This window comes from Poeciliopsis prolifica, unplaced genomic scaffold, assembly GCF_027474105.1.
Source record: "Poeciliopsis prolifica strain line A6 unplaced genomic scaffold, Auburn_PproV2 SCAFFOLD004, whole genome shotgun sequence".
In the NCBI taxonomy this organism is placed as follows: Eukaryota; Metazoa; Chordata; class Actinopteri; order Cyprinodontiformes; family Poeciliidae; genus Poeciliopsis; species Poeciliopsis prolifica.
The window spans coordinates 5,509,864-5,531,461 of NW_026562379.1; the positions used below are offsets into that span (position 1 = coordinate 5,509,864).

Below are 21,598 nucleotides of genomic sequence, written 5' to 3' on the forward strand. Positions count from 1 at the left end.
TCCAATAAAATTCACCACCAGATTCTCATTTCATCATTTATGGAAAAAAACAAAACAAACTGATGTGTAAGCTGGTAGATAAAAAAAATATATGTGCTCTGTGAAGAAAACATAATCTGTAATTTTTCAAAAATAATTCATGTTTATCCTACATATAATTTAACACTCCCCACAGTTATTAAGTGGTGACAGAAACTGATGGACTACGTTATTATTATGCATCCTGAAAGCAATTAGAAAACACTTATTGACTGGGATGTGATCCGAGGTTATTGCCAACATAATTAACCCCATTAAGTATGAGAGCCAGACTAATGTAAAATATGACCTTCAAACACACCGTTCACTGAGAGGCAGTTAGTGTTAAACAGGGCACAACAAAAAAAAACTTGCTTTTAATTGCACAGTTATCAAATAATGGGGCTCAGATGAAAATCATGTTAAACCATTAGGTTAGAAATATGATCATAGATGGTGTAACTACAATAATTAGATCATAAATGAAAATGTACATGTATTACTGAAAATTATATTGGCTTCAAACTGGAAGGTTTCTCAGAATATTATTTTTTAAATGCTATATTATTATAATTATCGTATTGATGGGTACAGCTTAAATTTTGTAGATGGTTAAAACAGAGATAGTTTCACCTTTTTGTCCTGGGCAATTAATTTTATCCCAATTTTTTTTTTCAATTAAAATCAGCAGTTTTTACCTTTCTAGGCCTTGAATGCTGATCGTCCAGTCAGACATTTTTTTCAACTAGCTTTTTATCTTGTGGCAGTATTTTGTCTTACTACTTTTGGAAAAAAATGTTTCCAAAAGTAGTAAATGGGAGTCACAAGAAGTGTGAGTCCCATTTACCAACATTTACAGTGGCTTGAACTCCATCAAATTTTTATGTACTGCATCCTGGACATAATTTTGTGTTTTGGAAAACTAAACTATTACTAATCCCAAAAGTAATTTATGACATAACTATTCCTATTTCCTTTTTTCTTTTCATTCATTCAATAATACATGTGAATGATTAATGTAACAACTAAAAGAGACCATGAATAAAAAGATTTTTATTTATATTTGCTTCTCTTGCAATGTCTCCTTTCTTCTCTCCATTCCATTTTTTTTTTGTCAAAGGTGTTATTTTAAGATGTAATACCTTTGTTTCCTGCCAATAAATATAATGATAATAGCAGATCCATGTTTCTCAGACTTCCTCTGTGACAAATAGATATTGTCTTGACCCTTAAGAGAACCTGACACTTGTTGCTCCAGTAGCAGTCCTCTGTTGTATCCGCATTGGCTGTAGTTGTGACTCATGTTTTGTGTCGAGGTTCTAGCCCTGTAATCACCAAATCCTCTCTGTCCTTCATTGATTCTCTCCTCCTCTTATCCCTTCCTGTCAGCATCATTTGTAGTGACTTCACTTTATTCACAACTTTGAGCAAACATTCTTGTTGCAGTGCTAACTTTGTCAGCTTCTCTGAACCTTATGTCACTTATATTTATACTTTTGAAGTTTATTGTTGCTCAGTTATTACTTGAAGAGTTGGCATTAGCTTCAGTTCCTATTAGCTGTTGAACTCCTTATATGCTGAGCTGTGAACTTATAAAATTTTATAACTTGTACCGAATTAAATCTTAATCTCAACAATTTCAATAACAAAAACTACACTAACTTCTTACAGGAGTTTATCTTAACAATGAAGGGACCTTGACATTTGGAAACTGGGTTGAAACAGAAACATAATGTGAAGTTTTATTTGTACATTCTGTAGTTAATTTAAATGTTGTTATTTCATCACTCTCCTTTTTTTCCAAATTAAATATTGTTTTGATTTTAAAATCTAATACTTTTGATAGAGTACAACTAAAAGATGTTATATTATTCTTCTGGATTTTTTTCCCCTGATTGTAGTTCAATAACAGTTTTGGAAAGGGAAAGTGTCAAAATATTTAATGCTTACCATTTGGAAAAATTATGTTTTGGATCAAATATTTAGCTTGATCTTTTTTTACCAGTCAATTTCTCTTCAATAGCCTCTTTAACTTTCTACACAGTGTTATGCCATTATCTTCAGAAAACAGGCAAAGCTCATATTGATTTTCCAATACTAGATGAGTGCACAGCGGCCTACCATATGGCCCATATTAAAGCATTATGACATAGAATGAAGTTGAGGTTAAGACCTCATTACTGCCATCTTGGCCTCTGCTTTTACTCTCCTTACTCCTGGAAGCTCCCAGTTCTGGTTTTGGACCTGATCATGTCTAATTGGAGCAGCAATTCAGTTTAACTGGGAAAGAGGTACTGTGCCGCTATGATGAATATTGCCTGGCATGTGTTCCTGACGTTTAACCCAGTAACAAGCTTTCAAGCCAGACCACCCCATCCCATTACCCTTTGAACTCCTGCTCAAAGACACAATACAGATATTACTCCAGAACGATGTGACACAAGGTCCGCGCAGAGATTCCCACTACTAGATACAGTGATGGAGTTTAAGACTTTATAATTAGAGGAATGATGGTGTGAGGGGACATCTGCTAGAGGCTAACAGGTCAGTCCCTCTTTGCACAACTCTGATCACAAAAACAGAGAAAAGTGGTTTGGTACGGTAATATTAGCTCTTGATTATTTGTGTTAACCATTGCTCAGATTTACTGCCTAGGTAATGTGATCTGACTGGCAGTTAAGCACTAGCAGAAAAAGGGGCAGCAAAGCCAGGACAAAGTGGCCTTTCCCCTCTTCGTTTTCTCAAACTGGACCAATAAAAATCTATCAGCTCTGCCCCGAGTGGCATTCTCTACTGCTTTCTGACCTGCCCCATTGGGAAGACATTTGGAAACAATCAACAGTGTGTTTAAAGAGAAGGCCCTTCCCCTATCAATCCCCCTAGATAAGGTATCTATTAGCTGGGCTCTTTGGCTCAGCACACGGAATTCATCACCTCTGTTTCCTGTAAGCCGTTTAGGGGTCCCCTCATTTTCACTCCAGCGTGAGCAGAGTGCAGGGGGCAAAGACTGAGTGTGCTGCTGTATGCTTATGTGAACAAAATCAATGTGGTTCACCAGAGGTGTGTGTTTTGTAAATCGAGAAAACACCAATTCAATAGGCAAGATTGATTTTGAATTTGAGAAATGTATTTATTTTCCGACTCAGTTACTTAACCATGTTCTTATTTGCTTGTTTACTTGATTACCAGCTCATTCTGTTACTTATTAATTAAGACTTATCTGTCCAGTAGCCTTATACCGTTATACCTAGTCACCTACTGTCAAACTTGGAACATGCTATTAAAGTCTGTGTGTAATTCCAACATATTTCAATTTTAGCAGTACTACACAATTCAAGTAATATAACCAGACAATTAAAACAGAAGACCTTCTTAAAATCTGGTTTAAAAATGTTATTTCTGGTAAGAAATGTATCAGGAGACCTCCACATTTATTCCTACTTAAAATGGCTAATTTCACGAACAGACATGGACATGGTGGAACATTTTTATTCTAATTTCTTAAGGGTTTTGGCCTGTTAAAGCCTAACTTTAGATTGGTGTGCTCCTGACTGTTGAAGTGAGAGTGGGCACCCTGGTGAGATCCAAAAAGTTTGGTAAGGGATTTGAAGAGTTTGCAGAAGAATTGGAAAGCAGCCATACCTCTTTATGGAAAAAAGTCTGTCAGTAGATTCAAAGCAACTGCTAACATGCCAACATCTGGCTCTCCAAGCTAGTTCACCTGGAGACCAGACCCCAAAACCCTAAAATGTTATGGCAGCACCTACAGCAGTGTTCTTACAGTAACACAATGTTAATGTGAAAGTGCATGTCTGTAAACAACCAGAAAGAAATAAGTATGAAGTGTGCAAACATTTGCTCTATCAAAGAAACACAAAGAACCTTGCACCAATAGAATGGCTTAGAACTGAATGTGTCATGGTTTGAGATTGGTTTGCTGCAGCGGGATCTGGTTAGCTTAGCATCGTAAAATGTAGCATGAATTCTACCGTGTCCCAGAGATTGCTTGAGGAAAATGTGAGCCCATATACAACGTAATGTACAACAAATGTCAAGGAAGGCGGTACATAGACAGCATGAGCAGACCTTCTCAGCTTCCTCTTGGTGGATTTTACTGAAAAAATGGTAGTTTTCTGCCATTTTGTTAACAAGGAACAGAGGGCTTACTTGTCGCTCAGTGTTTTCTATTTTAAATCTCCTGTTGCCGAAATCTTACCATATATACCTGTCATACTTTTAATTTCCAAGCTTAACTTTTTAATAGCTTACTCACCTTTACTCAGAAATACTTAGTAATCTTGTAGCAAATATTCATTTGCTATCATAAAACTTGCAGAATTATATACTACCATAAGCATAATTCAAATATATGTAGAAAAATCATACATTAAAATCGCATTTGTATCCATGCGTAAGCAAACTTCTGACTTGAACTTGCTAAGAAAAAACTTTTTTTTTCCCCACATTATCTAATACTGCTCCATTTATTGATAACACTGTTGTATATTAATGAAATTATATTTATATTTCTTTTACACAAGGTTTTTCTTGTTAGGCTTTAGTTGCAAGAACGGCTGTAAGATTTTTTTTTTTTTTGAAGGGCAGCAAAACTTTAATTCTTGGAAAATGTATTTTTATCATTACGTTGCAGCTAGGGGACATTTTTCCTCAAGTTTTTCTTTGAACTCTCTTCTTTAGAACTGCCACTAATACGGAAGAAAATCCAGTTTTGAAATAAGCGATTTGACAGTGTCTTTGAGGCTTCCTTCTTCCTGAGTATTCAGTGGACTGTAACAGCTCCAGAAAAATGATGTAAATGTGTGTTACGAGGCAGTATCTTTTATATCCTGACGATGAGTCAGTGCACCTGCATATAAACTCTGTTATATCTGTAGCTGTCTAGACATGTGTCATTGGGTTATTGAGCAATTCAGCTCTGATCAAATCCTCCTCCTTTCCTATGATTAAAGGGGAAGTATTGTGTGGAATCAACTTTTTTGAGCTTTACATAATGTTAAAGTGTTATTCACTCATCAAAAACATAGCTGGAGTGTTCCTTTGATTATTTCATGCATGTTTGAGAAATCTTTTAATCTCCTGTGGTAACTAGTCAGTTGTGCAAACTGCCTTGGTGGATCTTGCGCTGCCTTCAAGGTGCTGCTCTTCTTGTGAACTGCTGTTTCCAAGCTTCCCCCTTACAGATCCGCCACAAGCATCCCACTCAGCTCCATTAGACTAGCCAGCAACAATTAGCAAACACCTGATAGAACTGCCGTCGTCTGCACTCATTGTAAAAGCTATTTCTCAGTGCAACATTTGTAAAAATGTTGTCGAAGGGTTGACAGAGGCCCAATTTCAAGACGCTAGATTACAAAGTCAAAGTTATTTTAAGTTAGATTTGTTACATATTGCATTTTAATAACTGAGTTAACATAAACAATTAATTTTGCTATGAATTGGCACTATGTGCCTGGACAATACATAATAAATATGGCATAAAGTCTATGCCATATATTATGCTATAAGTATCTACTCAACATTTTGAAAACCTTTCTTTGACCCGCTTTTTTTTCCATCAAACAACTTCTTGCATTCATTTAATATCTAATAGGACCAATAACCTTTCCCATGCCTGGTCAGACCCCTAAGGGTAGCCCTTTTCACCTGGTATTGTTCTTCTGGCTTCACCTTCCAATTGGCATGGCCCCCACTCATGCCTGCCTTTGTCATCCTGCAATTCACTTTGACTTTGTTCAGTTAATTAATCTAGCTTCCCCTTCCCGCTGAGATCCCAGACACTGAATGAGTTGAGAAAAAAAGGGAAGAGAAAGAAGGCGGAGGATGATGCAAGAAGGAAACAAAAAGTTATTTATAATTTATTTGATCATTTTCTTCAATTCGAAATGTTTCTGAACAATGTGGGAGTTTAGTTACAGGAGAAGCTTCACATTGGTGCTCTGCTGGTATATGCCTCAACTCACATGAGATTAGGATGTCACTACCCCTCTACACACACAAACAGACAGCCTCAACCCTCAAACAACACCAACAAACAACAGATTAACCCGAAGAAAGGGATTATCAGTCAACTGAGGGGCATGGAGTTGGACCCCCAGCTTCTTTTGTCTTTGGGCTTTTCAATGGGCATCACCCCCATCCACAAAACTCAAGCTTCAGTCACGTTGGACTAGGAGCTCATCTTCCTCATAGACAAAAGTAGATACACATGACTGATGACATTTCTGGAGTAGTTTTAATGAAGACGATGATGTATACTCTTCTGATGTATACTCTTCTGTGCAAAATTAACACCATGGCAGTTTTGACAGCTTAGCAGGTTAATACATATAATACATACACTTACAAGCAATAAGTTGATGATTTGTCTTCATTGACTAAACTCTTCAATACATTATTGTCACAGAGTTGATCAGAAAGTTACGCAAGTGTTAAAAAATACAACTCTAGATGCAAATCTACAGCGAAGAGAAATGAAGCTGAACCGATTCATATCAATTCAGATGAGTGTGTAGAGAAGCAACTAAGTCTAATTTGTTCAGATGAAAGATCCTATCATTCCTGCTCAACAGTGATATTATTAACAGTGGTAACTATTGTCTTTTGAGAGAAAACTATAAATAGTGTAGCAAAATAAACATTGATAGGTTTTTGGACCACATCACCTCAGCACAACTTAATTGACACTGATTATGTGGTTTCACTAAAATTCTGGTGAAAATGACACGTGAATTAAAATATTTTCTACGACTGGCAATATTGTTTTTAAAAAATCCTCATAAACACCAACTCTTGTCATTAATGTGTGTTCTTCCTACATTGGTATTAAAATGTAACTATGAAACAAATGTTCCTCAAATGATGATGAAAGTATTACATAAATAATTGAAATAAGTCCAGAATTAGACCAAGCAATGATTGTGGACAAAGAGCTCAAAGATAAAGTAATGTAATGAATTGATGATGTTCCCTGTGCAGCTCAATAAGATCTGAGTTCATTTGTCTGTGTTGTGATTAATTTGGTGCCACACACACACACATGCACACAATAAAGTGTGTATTATAAACTGCTCCTTCATGATTACCCATAGACTCTCACTTTGTTCCCTTCTCACGAGTTCCCACAGTGTTCCTGTGCCACAGCCCATTTGACAACAGGCATTCACAAGGTCTTTATAGATGCAAGACTTTTCCACTTTGAATTTCTGAAAAGTCTATGTCCGTCTGCGTGTGTGAAAAAGTGAGGATGTGTGTCCATTCAGAGACTGCATGAGTGACAGAGAGGTTCATCCCTACTGCCTGTCTTTCTAAGCGTTGCTGTGGGCAGGACCATCTATGCTGACAGTGAACGGGGAGGTAGCGGGGTCTGAAGGATTAGAGAGGGGGCTTTTGGCCGAGACTGAGAGTGGCTCTTTCTTCCAGTGACAGAGAGAGGTGACGGGCCATCAGTGTACAGGGGACAGGCGGACAGCGAGCCAGAGACATCTGCATTCATTCAGGATAGCGGCTTATCCACGCACAAAAGTACGCCCACTCAAAACGCCCACCTTCAACACTCTCGCACTCACACATGCATAGAAGACTGTTGGAAGTGCGTATGACGATGGTGTCAACGGCAAAAGCAGTAACATGCATTAGTACACCTTAAACTTATGAAACGTCATGTGAGGGATACTTTCATCACACAAAGTTTCACTTTATTATCGTCTCAAAACTGGAGTTTTTGAAGTTACTGGTATATATTTAGAAGTATTTGTACTTTTATGTTGATTAATGGAAACTCTAAGGTTTTGGTCAGTGGTAGCTGAAAAGATAAGTCTCCTCTTGGTTAAGCATCTGCCACTGCACCTCCTTCTACCCTCCTATCCTCTCAAGAGTAGGAGGTTGAGAAGACAGCCAGAGCCAGAATAGGCCCTGCCCAGCCGACTAATCCTCTACATCCATTCACAATCAGTGCTAATCTCCTTCACCACCTCCCCACCACCATTACCACCAGCACTATCGCCTCAACCTCTGCTTCTCACTCAAGAGGTGCACAAAGACCCGGCACTCCCCTGTCCCACCGACCCATCCCTTCTCATATGCCTAACCTGCTCCACCCATCGCCTCCTTACAGCAGGAGGCACCCAGCTTTCTAAACCCATCCCATGGGGTTGCAAGTTTGGGGTGAACCCAGACACTCATTCAGTGCTGGATAGCTCTCTCCTGCTCTCAGACTCCCCGTCCTATTGTTGCTGCTCCTTCAGAAGAGGATAGACACAAATGGAGTTTGAATTTCAATGTGTCTCAACGACTGAAAGAGAAAAGGGGCAGCAGAATATGGACTAGTGGGAATCCAGGCATCAAGAATCACTTAAAGAAGGCTGAGAAGAAACACATGCAAATATGACAAGTGGTGTAGGCCATCATGTCCTAACCCTGATAATAGCAATTATTTGTGTTTATGGTTCTTTTTTATTCTTATTTTTTAATTAAAAAAAGGTAACATACTAGTTTTAATCCATTCGAGTTATATATATATATATATTATATATATATATATATATATAATATATATATATATATATATATATATCAAAGCCAAGGTCGTTTCATAAAATGGGTCATTATCTTCCAAATATGATTTACTCAAATGTCATCACCAAACTATATTTTATACAGAGATTTAAAGCTGAAAGTTGGCAGACATTTATTTTCTTATGAGGTGTTTTGGTCATTGCTGGTATTGTTATAGCTGTTGTTTTTCCAGATCACAAATGCAGTTAATTTTGCAGGGTAGTCTTTATACTTACGCTAATATCACTGAAAGCCATTACAATAGGCAAAATGTCCAAACTTGAAGAGGTTTGCTGTCCGCAAATGAAAATGAACACTTTTAAACATAGCAAAGCTAACGCTACAAGGGCTCTCTTTGAATAAAACATGGCATATATATATATATTTTTTTAACGATTTATGCTCTCCAAAAATTATACAGTTGTCCTGTTTGAAGGTTTAGTGAGACCAAGCTAAATCCTCCTCGCATTGCAGCTTTCCTATGCCATATAAAGCAAAGTTGTCTCTAGGCATAACTGATCAACTGCCATGCTTCACTGTATGCATGGTGTTCTTTTCAGTGTATGAATCAGTTCACAGGACAGGCCTCTCCAGTTTGTTCATATAGTTTTGTTGAGTTTAGTTTGTGTCTTTTTGTGCAAATTGAAACCCTGAATTATTACAGGCATTTTGCAGTTAGTAAATGTTTTTTAACATCTGTCTAATCAGGTATCTGGAAGCAGCTATTGATAGTAGTTTCTTCATAGTGGCAGTACAACATTGATAGGGTGGTTTGACTACTGCAACTTTAACTTTAAACTTGCCAAGTCTGCTTTAATTTTTACACACACACACACACATGCACGCATATATATATATGCCCAACACACGCAGACACACAACATATGCCAACTTGAACTCCACAGTGTGCAGTCTTTGGCATGCTCAGCACTTCATTTCTGCATACGACAGTGCAGGAGAGCTTGACAGACCCCTCACAGCTGCCTCTCCACCCCTTATTTACAGAAGCTATCTTTCCCATAAGTCACCATTCCTGTATTCATAAAGCATCACGGATGCCATAACTCACTCGTCCCCTTCATGAATAAAGCTCCTAAATTTATGATGATGGCGCTGAGGACCGGTGGCCTCCATGGTGACAAACTTCCCTTTGTCTGTCATCACTGGCTCGGGCCGCACGGGGCACTACATCAAAGGCTCCAGGTGGGCGCACCACTTTATCGCTCCCAGGCTGGTGACATCACCGTGCTGCGCCGCATAGAATTGATGATGAAAGCAAACATATCTGTCTTCACTCACATTTACCAAATCAATTTTGTTTTTACAGACCCTTCGTAAGGTTATTGGCATATTGACGCGTTGCAGGCGGGACGGGGGCTGAGCGAGTGCTTATGGAGCGGCCATGGGAAAAGAGGGTGGGGGTGGGCTGGTTCAACGGGCCTTAATGGCATTTACCATATTTAATGCAGAGGGATGTCATCACTGAATATCCATTCTGAATAATGTGGCATTTCATCATAAATTCTTTACAACTTATTTACTTAATGGAAAGAGTTATTGCTTGCTGTCAGGATGGTAATTAAACACTGTGATACAGTGCTGCCTCACCAGGATTCCATCTTTGCTCCCCACTATACACCCTCACTCACACACGGACACACACGCATGCAGGCGCCTGCACGTCAAAGCCTTTTAAATACATATTATTATTCAGGATCCACATAAATTACAACAGGATTAAAATTCATGAAACCCCTTTTTTATTCTTCCTAGGGGGAAAAAAAAGAAACAATAATTTAAAGGACTTGTTCAAGCAGTTATGTCTGTACGGACAGAAGGACATAACAATTCTGCAACAAATCTAAAATAAATTGAATAAAATAGAAAGTTTGTGGATACTACTATTAAAAAGACATTTGTATGTTATTTATCAGCTAATAAATATGGAATAAATTGCACAAAGAATAAAAAGATGTAAATTTGTTATTACCAAAGCTAAAAACACTTCACAAATTACTCAAGCTGCATGTGTGCCAAAAACAAGAATAAGGAGAGGGGTAGTTATGTTGAAACATTTTCTCAAAGAAACATTTGACTTCTTACTTTGTCTTCTGCATAGACAGCTTTCCTTTATAAGTGTCTCCAAAGAGAAAAAGCACCGAACGTGAACCCATCTCGTCTAAATTAGGAAAGATCTATTCAGGGAGAGTAAATGAGTGTTCTGCCAGCCCCCCTCTCACCACTCCATAAAACCAAGCAAGCTTGACACTGACAGGGCCGGCGTCTAACCTTTTGACCTTGTCCGGTGACCCTGCTTTCGATTTTTTTTTTTTTTTTTTTTCTGTTCTCGCTTTCCAATATGTGATTTGGCAATGGTCGCACTGGGTCCCTAACCGGGACGAAGGAGGACTTTATGGCTTTTCATTTTAATTGAGCTAAGAGCACAACCTCAACTCTCTTTCTTTTGGAGCTAACATTACCTCACTAGGCAAGAAACGACTGCAACAGCTTTGTGGTCACTGGGCTAAATGTGGACATGACGACATGGGAGGAAAGAAAAAGAGAACCTATGTGAAAGCTACAACTGTATGCTGGCCAAGGAAAACCCCTTTTTGTCAGAAACAAGCTACTGCCAATGCAGAAAAAGAATGTGGCTGAAATGTTCATGTTTATACTAGCAGTAAAGTTTAAAACACACCATTACAAGTACAAATTTCTTTAACCTGGATTCATGAAATCTATCCAAGTGATTTTTTCTTTTTATTTGTTATGACTGCTTGAATTTGGAAAGCCAGAGTACTATGTAGACTTTGGATAAAAAAACAAACATGAAATAAGAACAAACAAGACTTCTTTTTTTGTTTGTTTTAGGTTCTAGCCATTTTTTTTACAGATATTTCTGTGGATCACTTACACGAGATTGACAAAATTTGCAAGCAGAAAATCATACTTGTGATTTTAGATTCTTCAGTAAAAGAAGCACTGGTGTAAAGCTATTTGTTTCTGTCATTGCACCCTGTGAATAAAAAATGTCTTGATTTACATGTGGATGTGTTTTGTACAATATTATTTACAGTATTGACAGGACATTAGTTGGGGCCCTGCAATTGCTGAACGAATCCTTGTTTCATTTCGTAAATGCATTTTTTACATAAAATTTGAACTGACAGACAAAAGCAAAAGAGATGCATGTTCTTACCTCCCAGCCTTGCATAGGGTCTTGGAGACATGGGGTGTGTTCTCCCTCATATGGTCCAAAGCGTTCTCCAATATTCACCTTCCTGCGGCTCCAGATACCCAGACTTGCACCTGGAACTGCTGACTCTCTCAGTTCAAAGTCCAGAGGAATGGTTAAATTGCCTTGAGGAAAAAAGATGCTTGCTTGTTGAAGTGACTGAGGTGAAGACTCATCATCAGAGAGCGGATCATCTGTCAGGGCTGAAGAAGGTGTAGGATCGCCATCGGAGCCACATGTGTTGTCCAACATGTTGCTTGGAAAGAAGCCAAAGTCATCGTTGCCATCGCCTGTGAATGACATAATAACTATGTTTCAGGTGATGCTTAGTTATGTTTGGTTGTTGATGAGACAGTGGAAATATTTTTTCTCTCCATGAGCGCTGACAAAAATCCCCCAGAAGTATTTATTCAGTCTTTGTTAAGCTTTTAAGTACAAAAATAAAAATACACAAGAGTCTCAATGACTGAAGCAGCAAGGAATATAAATGAAAGTAGCTGAAAGAAGTACTCACTCTGAACCTTTTTTAGATGCTGTCAGATTAGAACCAGTGTATTTTATTTGGTATTTTTTAGCACAAAGTAGTACATAATTCTAAAGAGGAAGGAAAAAAATATTGCTTTAAATTATTGTACAAAGTGTAATAATTGAGGCTCATTCACCTCTGCCAATCTCATTTTTATATATCGTTCAAACTATCAATATGCTTTGGTATAAGTCAGTGGGCTAAAATCCCTCTCCTCAAGAGCTGGTGCATTAAGTTTAGACACTTCGCTGCTGAAACATGTCATTTAACAGTCAAATAATTATCACATTAGTAATATTTGACTGCAGATTACTGAACTAATGCAGCAGTTTGATTTAGTCTATTGAATTGAGTTACACATGTATAAGTTTGAGCATACTGCTCACTGAGGGTTGCTGTTTAAGACCAATCATGCAAAGCATCTCATTGTAGTTCTGACTCCATGTTTAGGATCCTGCTTGAAGATGAAGCTTTGACACTATCAAAAGCCTTTGTGAATCCTCCAACATGTCTCCTTCCAGTGTTCCTCTGTATTAAGTTAAATTCATTTTACCTTTAACAAAATCTCACAATGTAAGGTGGTGTGCTGGAAGGCAATGTGGAGTGTTGGTTTTCCATCACACATATTGTTCTGCATGTGATAGATATATTTTTTTAGCCATAATTTTCTAATTGAAATTATCAAATGACGGATTAGACAGCACTTTTTAAAAAAAAAAGTTTTAAATTTCTCTGCAGCTTTATCTGTAATTTGTGCACCTTATTCCTTGGTCTTGCTACTGGAATTGATTAAGTACCAGAGTAAAGAGTGCCAAATGCATATGCATGCCAAACTTGTCAGAGTGTTACTGGTAGAATAGATCAATAACAAGTCGGTGGGCCCTGCAGTACAAACAGCTACTGGATTGCATTGATGTCATTGTTGGCTAGAATGATCTGCTAAACATCGTACTGTGTTGACTGTTTTATATTTCCCTTTCCTGAAGTCTTTCTTCAGCATGCAGTAAAAACAGACAGAATCACATGAGGGTTAATTGTGAATAGAATAAAACAGGATGTTGAAGTCTGACCCCTTTATCCACACTGGGCTTCTTCAGAGTGCCAAAATAGGCAGGTGGATCTTAATGGTAGCAAAGAAAGTCTTTATTTTGAGACAAAAATTAACCAGTTAGAAAAATAAATAAAACAAGTTGAGAAAAAAACCCCCGCATCCATCACAAAGCACACAAATGATTATTCCAATACTTAAAAAAAGCTAGAGGTATATCTGATATTGATACATGCTGGAGTTGTCAGGGATGTCAATATGAAGCTGTTTGATGCATCCAAGCATCCACAAATTTATATATGAAGTTCTTCATCAATGCATGAGAAGTTGGAATGCTGCTCATGACAGACATTTGACTTGCAGATGTCTATCTTGGAAGTCTGAGGAAGATTCTATAAATATCCAGAGGCTATTTGCATTTTCTTCACTATATATTTACTGTACTTTAACCACTGGTGAGCTGTATAAAAGGAGGTGTCCCTTCAAAAAAAGGTCGCTTTAAACTCATCTCTGCGCATCCTACATTTACAAGCCAAAATGTATTATTTTTACTCTTTTTACTTGGTGTTAACTTATTCACCAAACTTGAAAATTGCTAAGTAAAAAGAAGGAGCATTCTTCTTTTGATCCAACTTAGTTGTAGCAATTATAACACAACTCATTTTTGTCAGTTCAAAAACTGTTATACACTCTTGAAGTCTTTTTCTTAGAATATCTTCCAAAGGTTTAGTCAATACACTTGCCTAGGCAATTGATCTGTAATTATCAATAATGGATATCGTCCCATTTTTTTCTTTTACTACTGGCACTAAAAGTACTGATAACATAGACTCGGGTAAAATGTCATGTTTTAGAAAACCTGTAAAACACAGAGAAAGTAACCCATAGACTCTTTGATTAGCGTACCTCAGGTGCTCTGCTGATAATTGTTCAAGATCGCATGCTTTAGTTAGTCATTTTCTCAACAGAAACTCTTGCTTCCTCTGGTCGGAGGCATACAGTATATGGAGAGAATATGGATTTTCCATATATCAGCAATATTCTTATCTCCAGTAACCCCTTCAATAGTTGCTGGAAGCAGAGGCTTAATGTTATTAGTGAAGTTTATATCCTTTCAAAAATCAGACATGTTATTCTAATGGAGTTTATTTGCCAGGGAGTCTGCTCTCATGCAAAGAGATTAAATCCCACTTTTGGCAGCCCACTATGGAGCCAGTTATCCCTGTTCTGAGTTTTGGTTAATACTGCTGCTATATTGCATGTAAGTTGAAAGAAACATTTAAAATGGACAATCAGCTTGAGTGTGAAAATAAAAGAACAGGCAGAAAATCAATCCCAGATGTAACCACAGGGAAGGCACCAGATTAGTTGAAAGCCAAGTACATTTTCAGACAAATCAGCAAGGTGATGAACAAGGGAGTTAACAAGACAGACTGCTGGCCAGGTGTCACACAGCGAGACAGACGGACACTAAAAGCCGGAAATGATCCGCAGGAATCTGCCGCTTTGCGTTGAGCTGTGCCTAACGTGGGCTGACAGGTCACGGGGAGAGGGGGCTCCGCTAATGAGGCTCAACAGTCCATCCCTGCTCGAAGGAACATTCCTAAAGGGCTTCCTGTGTGACACTGTACCTCTGTGCTGTCAGCTGTGGATTCTTAATCCAAACAGATACACACACAAACTTTGTGCTCACTGGACATTAATGAACAATACTTCTGATTGCCTCAAAAGGTCACCTTGCTTGGCAACAAGCGGTCAGGCACTAACTTGAGGAATTACCTCAAGGTTTGTACTAAATTACTGTACTTTTATGATTAAAGGAAGATAAAATAAACCCCACAGCACTGTGTTCACATATCCATCAGCCAGTGGAACTTCAAGGTCAGTGCACACAGTATGCCAGAAGGAATGCAAAGGTGTCAAATGCAGAATAAGTAGAACATAAGCTGTTTTCCTCTGCCAGTTAGGAATCATAAGTGCTGTCAAAGTTTGTTTGCTGCAAGGAAAATCTCTGCAAGAGTGCAAAGTGCTGACTCAGCTTACGATTGTGAATGTATGTCAGTGTTTTTATGTTGTGCAGAAAATATTTATAGAAACAATCTACATCTAGAAGTTGAATATTTCTTAAAGTAATTCTTTGGCGCAACACCAGATTGCACGGTCTGTGCAACCATTGCGTTTGGCACACACATTGTGTGCGCCCAGCTTTCTTCAGGGGGAAAGTGTTTTAAATAGTTGACTGAGCTGGGGCAGGCATGAAATTCAGTGTACTGCAGCTCTGGGAGTCCGAGCAGTGAATTTCAGCATGCAGACTGTGTAACATGGTTACAAGCCTAGATGAGAAGTCTGCCATATGGTGGAGGGACAAGGGCTTTTAAAGGTAACTGTATCCCTCCATTGCTGTTTCTCCTCTTGACATTTCCCCTTGTGTGCTGGGCTCGAAGTTTATATTTGATTCAGGCCAGATATTCTCTCGGTCCACTGGCTTCAATGAGAGCATTTCAGCTCATAAACATATACGTTTCTGTAAGGTAAACGTTGGATGAAAACAAATAGGCTGTGTTCGGAGGGTTAAAATTTGTGGTTTCACATGTAGATGATTGATAAGTCAAAGACCATGGCATGGCTTAGCTGCAAGGGGCAACTGGGACAGTTTGCACAGATGATCTGATAGCTATATGCGTTTGTGTGTGCGTATATTTCTGTGTCCCGACCTCAGTACAGCAATTTGTTTGTTCATTGATGGCCATTACTTGATTAGTGCAAGCTGACGCCCCTCATTAAAGAAGGAATTCAGGGTGAAGGGGAACTCCAGCTGAGAGCAACATCACATTTGAGATGCATTAGGATCTTTGATGGAAAAAAACGAATGCTATTCAAAGCCCTTAAACTTTTTCATATTTTGTTAGATTAAAGCCATAAACCGTAATGTATCATATTGTATCTTCTGGAGTTTTTTTTATGCAAACTGAAAGTGCACCATGAATTAAAAAACATATGGAATATTGCTTGGGCCTGCTTTGGTGCTCATGGTCTCCCATGATCAGACTTTCTGTATCTTGATAAATATAGTCTATATGATACATGATACTCTGGTACATCAACATGACATGCAGTGCAACCCATTTTTAAAATAACCAATAAGGTAACAAAATGTGTTATCTTTAAATTTAAAACATAATAAAATGTCTTTGAACAATGTCTTGGTAATCAGGCGATTGTATGCAAAATGCTGGAGCCAGTGGTTTGTACAGTGGTTACAGTGGTTTGTTAATAAAGATTATCATGTTCTCAATAGAACGTTATGAGGTGGAGTCTGACAAAATTTATGTTCCCTAGAGGGAGCATGAAGGAAAATTATTGAGAAACTGCAGTGAGACAACAACCCTATAACCACTTATCAGACTTTTAATGTCAAAGTTTACATTTATGGCTTTAACATGACAAGACATGAAAAAGGCTCATATAATACTAACACTTGTAAAATGCATTGCAGAACAGTATGTTGCAGATATTCAAATGATTCAACATGAAATATTTAATGTGAAACAGTTAGAGAAACAACTTCATCTCCCTGACTAAATTAGCCATTAACAGAGGAAGATACATCATGACACTTTGCATAAACACAGACACACACTCGCACGCTTATATATCATGCATTCAAGTGTTCGCACTTGATATCAAATGCATTAATTTTTATTAAGGGTGGAAAACATTTGTTCCCAGGCTTGCTATCTGCATGGGTGGAATGATTTTCACCTCTGCCACAAGGTGTTGGGCAGACTCATACATCACATGATTACCCCGAGCAGCGAGCAGCGCCGCCATCATGAGGGAGTGAATTAAAGATGATAGAAAGAGCTATTAATCACTGTGACAAAGCCCCTAATGGAGGTGTGACCCAGCCACCGCTGACGGGACGCCAGGGGAACAAACCCACGGGACAAATGGATACATATGTTTACAGAGAATAACCTACCTGTGGACATAGTCAACCAATTCTTTCCCTGTTGTTTCGTGAATCTCATCGTTCTTGCTTTGTCTTTCTTTCTGTCTTAATGATAGCTTCACTCTATATTCAAGCCAGCTGAATTATTGTGTTTTAACTTATGGCAAGGATATTAATAAACAAAAAAACAAGCGCATGCATTTTAAAAACTGTCAAAAATATTTCTGCTTACACTGCGGCACATGCTTGGGTTGGATGTGCTGCAGTGTATAAACTGCTGATCCCCATTTAAACATGTGTAATGACCAACTGATGTGGTCTCTTATTATAATGAAATATGAGAATGGACTCCAAACCTTAAGAGGGCTGGCCCTCATAATTGTCTTCTTGCATTATTTGCTGTCTTATTTGCTACAGAGAAATCATAATTGGCTAGAATTGGTTCTGGCAGGTCAAAGCAAAGACTTTAAGTTGAGAAACTGGCTGCAACAAGATAAGTGCATCTATGTTTATCGCTGTGCCCTGAACATTTTGTTCCCAGAAAAGACATTTCGTCTTTATCCGAAGCACATGTGCATTTTCACTAATAAACAATGATATAACACAGGTGTGCTCAAGTCCAGACCTGGAGAACTTACCACCCTGCAACTTTTAGATCCATCCCTGCTCCAGCATAGCTCAATCAAATGCTTGAATTCCCTCATCAGATTTCAGTCATTCAGCTCCTGAGAGGCATGGAAATGAGCCACTCATTTAATTCAGGTGTACTGGAGAAGGGATGCAGCTAAACATTGCAGAATAGCAGCTCTCCCAGACTGGACTTGGATACCGCCACCTAACACAACTAAATAATAATTTGCTCTTGTGCAGTAAGAGTGCAGTCAATCAGAAGCGTATAGTAAAGGGGTAAAATTAGTTAACTTCTTCCCTGCAAAGTTTATAGTCTGGATGTTGTTCTTTAAGCTGAAATGTATCCAAGTGCATCAAGTGGTTGAATGGTGGATTTGAACCTGTCTCATGTTGGTCTATTGCTCACTGTTTTAATTCGCAAATGCCTCAAATTTGCTTTCTCGTAATCTATAAAGATTACAATTGCTAAAGATTGTTAGAAACCCTGGGAGACTGGGACTAAAATACAGCAAAATAAAAATTATTATCTTTCACTGACTGCTGTTGATTTGGTAAGAGCTGTTAATTACAGTGTGTCAGTGCTCGCCTACATTCCCCCAGCAGGGCGTATAGGAGCCCCGTGGCCTCAGGAGAGGGAATAAGCTTCCTAATTAACTCTGTCTTTGTGCTTAATGGAGGCCTTAACACCGCTTTTGGGAAGTCTTTTGGTCCATGGGTCCACTGGGGTGACTGTGGAACCAACCGATACAAACCACAAGCACTCAAATCTGCTTATTGTTCAACACACATACAATTTTATGACAATTGCATATATAAATATATATATATATATATATATATATATATATATATATATATATATATATATATATATATATATATATATTTTTTTTTTTTATATATATATATTTTGTGTGTGTGTGTGTGTGTGTGTGTGTGTGTGTGTGTGTGTGTGAGTGTGTGTGTGTCAAAACAGGTTGAATTCTAGGAGGACATTTGAAACAGAACTCAGTTGCTGTTGGAATTACAATTTTTAAGAATTCCTATGAACATAAACAGCTTTAGATATCTAAATAGCTAAAGATAAATTAAAGGAATGATGCATTTGTATTCTGTAATTTTGGTGCTCACGGAGTGCAAAAACTTTTATTTATTTTATTATCGCCACTGGAAACATAACATCTTAGTCCATGATAAAAACAGATAATAGTGCCATATGTGCATTTACATTATTTTAAGCAGCTATCCTTAATGGTCTCAACCTATGAGCATAAATGTAAAGACACACACATGCATAGTGCATGGCATAGTGGGAGGGCTAAACAGCATCTTAATTAGTGAGAGCATTGTCTCTGTTTGTCACCCTCCTGCTTGTTGACTACTCCCTGCCCCAAATGGAAAACACTCCATTAAGGCCCCTTCACTGAGTTTCTAGTTAACATCTTGCAACGACTATAAACTTCGAGCTGGTCCCTCTGTGTGTGTGCACACACACACACACACAGAGCTACAGTAATTAATTAGCATTAGTCGTGATTAATAATGAGCGTCTTTTATTGGTAAATCTGCAGCTCTGATGGCAGCCTGACACAACAAAGGGGCCTGTGTGTCCGCCACAGGATTTATCTGGGGAGCTGCACGTGGATTTTAACATGTTTCTCACAGGCCTGACAAATGGCCTATTAATTATCTAATGTTGTCTGACAACAGGCGCTTGATAAAGATGTATGTTGAGACTCGGTGAGGACAGGGGAACAATATAGCAAAGGCAAAGAGAAGGGTCTGTAAGGGTAATAAAGAGAAATTAAGGGAATATTTGTTTGGATAACAGAAGAAAAACATGGTTTGTCAAAATCTGGTGAGATTACTGAATGAAGAAGCATGCGATTCTAGATCAATTCTTTACTTGATCTACTTGTGTCAAAAGATAAATCACAGCAGCGGGATAATCAATATGAAGGATTAACAAATCACATTTATTCTTAATGAAATGCTAATGAATAAAGTACTGAACAAAGAGATGGATGTCCAATGCACACGCAGATTAAGTCCTAACACCGCAATCGATATCATCAACAAGGAAGTCTTCACATAAACCAAACCACTTCATACCATTAAGTCTCCAGCAACACGCAGCACATGGGCATCTCTCTTTCCTTACCCCTGCTCCCTGACTCAATCTAGGTCCCGACTCTAATTTGTGGAGTTTATCTTCAGCCAGCATGTTGACAGGTGCTCCTAAGTGGGGTTGCCAGTTGCCAAATGATTTTTATGACTGTTTTAGCCCCGCATTTGGCCTAATGAGATAGGATCCCAGTCGGACGCTAACTCAGGCTTGTCAGATGCAAAGCAAACAGAATAATAACCCGGCCCTCGCATTGTTTCCGAAAGCCATACATCAGCTGCAGAAGGAGAGCACTCGGGATTACATGCTCACACCCCAGATGTTGGAGATGAAAAGAGAGATTGAGTAAAAATGGAAAGGAGGAGGATGAACAGGGAACAAGGTGCATAATGTAAGAATGAAGAATTACAGTGCATTGCAAGAGTTTTATACCCTTTGAAGTTTATGTTTACTGCTATTTGAATCGCCAAATCGAAGCAAACAATATTAAAGCTGAAGGAAAACAAATTCATAGTTTTCACATTTTAATTACAAAAAGAAATTTGAGAAGTCTGATGTGTTTTTGTATTTGGCTTCTTCCATCTCCCAAATTAAATCCAGACACAAAAGAAGACCAAGGAACCCATAAGTCTTCCAGTGGATGGACAGACAGACGGATATAAAGAATTTCCTAATCATTGACCAACTCACCCGGCGCTGTACAATCATCTCAAAGTAAAAAAGAGTTTGATACAACTGCAAACCTAGGATAAGACTTTTACTCCTTTCGAGTTCTGTCAGGGCTTAACATTGTTCTTGGGTTTCAACAGTCATTTATTGAAAATTGTGATGTTCACATTGTGCTCGGTGTTGTTTGTTTTGAGCCGATCCACGTCAGGTCCCTCATTACCGTTATTGCACTAAGTTGGTGCAGCATCTGCCCTCTTCCTCGTCCCTCGGCTGCAGGACCTGATTGCCAGGACCTGGGTCGTGAAGCTAACGATCCAGTGTACCAGGTCTGAGCTGTGTTTTCATGTATCTGAGTTTTCTGCTCACTCCTGTTTTGTTGCTGATTTTCTGGGTCCCTTTAGTGAGTCATTACAGCGTAATGACTCATGACATTATGTTTTTTCATGTCTGTAATGGACAGACATGTACCCTTTCCACAGTGCACCCTACTTCTTGCTCTTTGACAGCTGGAGATTGGCACCAGCAAGTCTCCTGACCCCAATGGGATAAGGGTGTAAGAAAATGGATGGATGTCTTTTCATGTATTAATAATGCCCAAATGATGTTGTCAGAACTAAGAAAGGATATGCAAACCTAAATTAACTCCTGGAGTATGTAGAGGATTTACATGTGCACCTATCCTGACAGTCTGTGGAATTGGTTTGAGGACAGAAAAAGCTAGGAGGGCTAAGATAAATTTGGAGGTGCTGCAGAGATCTACAGCTTGTGAGAGAATGGCGAGAAGACAGTCATTAATAAAAGAAAGCCTTAAGAAGTTCCAT

The 21,598-nt window shown here is 38.4% G+C and overlaps 1 protein-coding gene across 4 annotated transcripts in view; it reads right to left on the bottom strand.

Annotated features, from left to right (window-relative positions):
- The window catches only part of mecom (MDS1 and EVI1 complex locus), a 152,770-nt gene that overhangs the window by 87,899 nt on the left and 43,273 nt on the right, over window positions 1–21,598 (bottom strand). For all 4 annotated transcript variants that reach the window (XM_055028624.1, XM_055028623.1, XM_055028625.1 and 1 more), the window contains exon 2: window positions 11,792–12,117. In XM_055028624.1, the coding sequence (XP_054884599.1) occupies window positions 11,792–12,117 (326 nt within the window). The remainder of the gene's footprint in view (window positions 1–11,791; window positions 12,118–21,598) is intronic.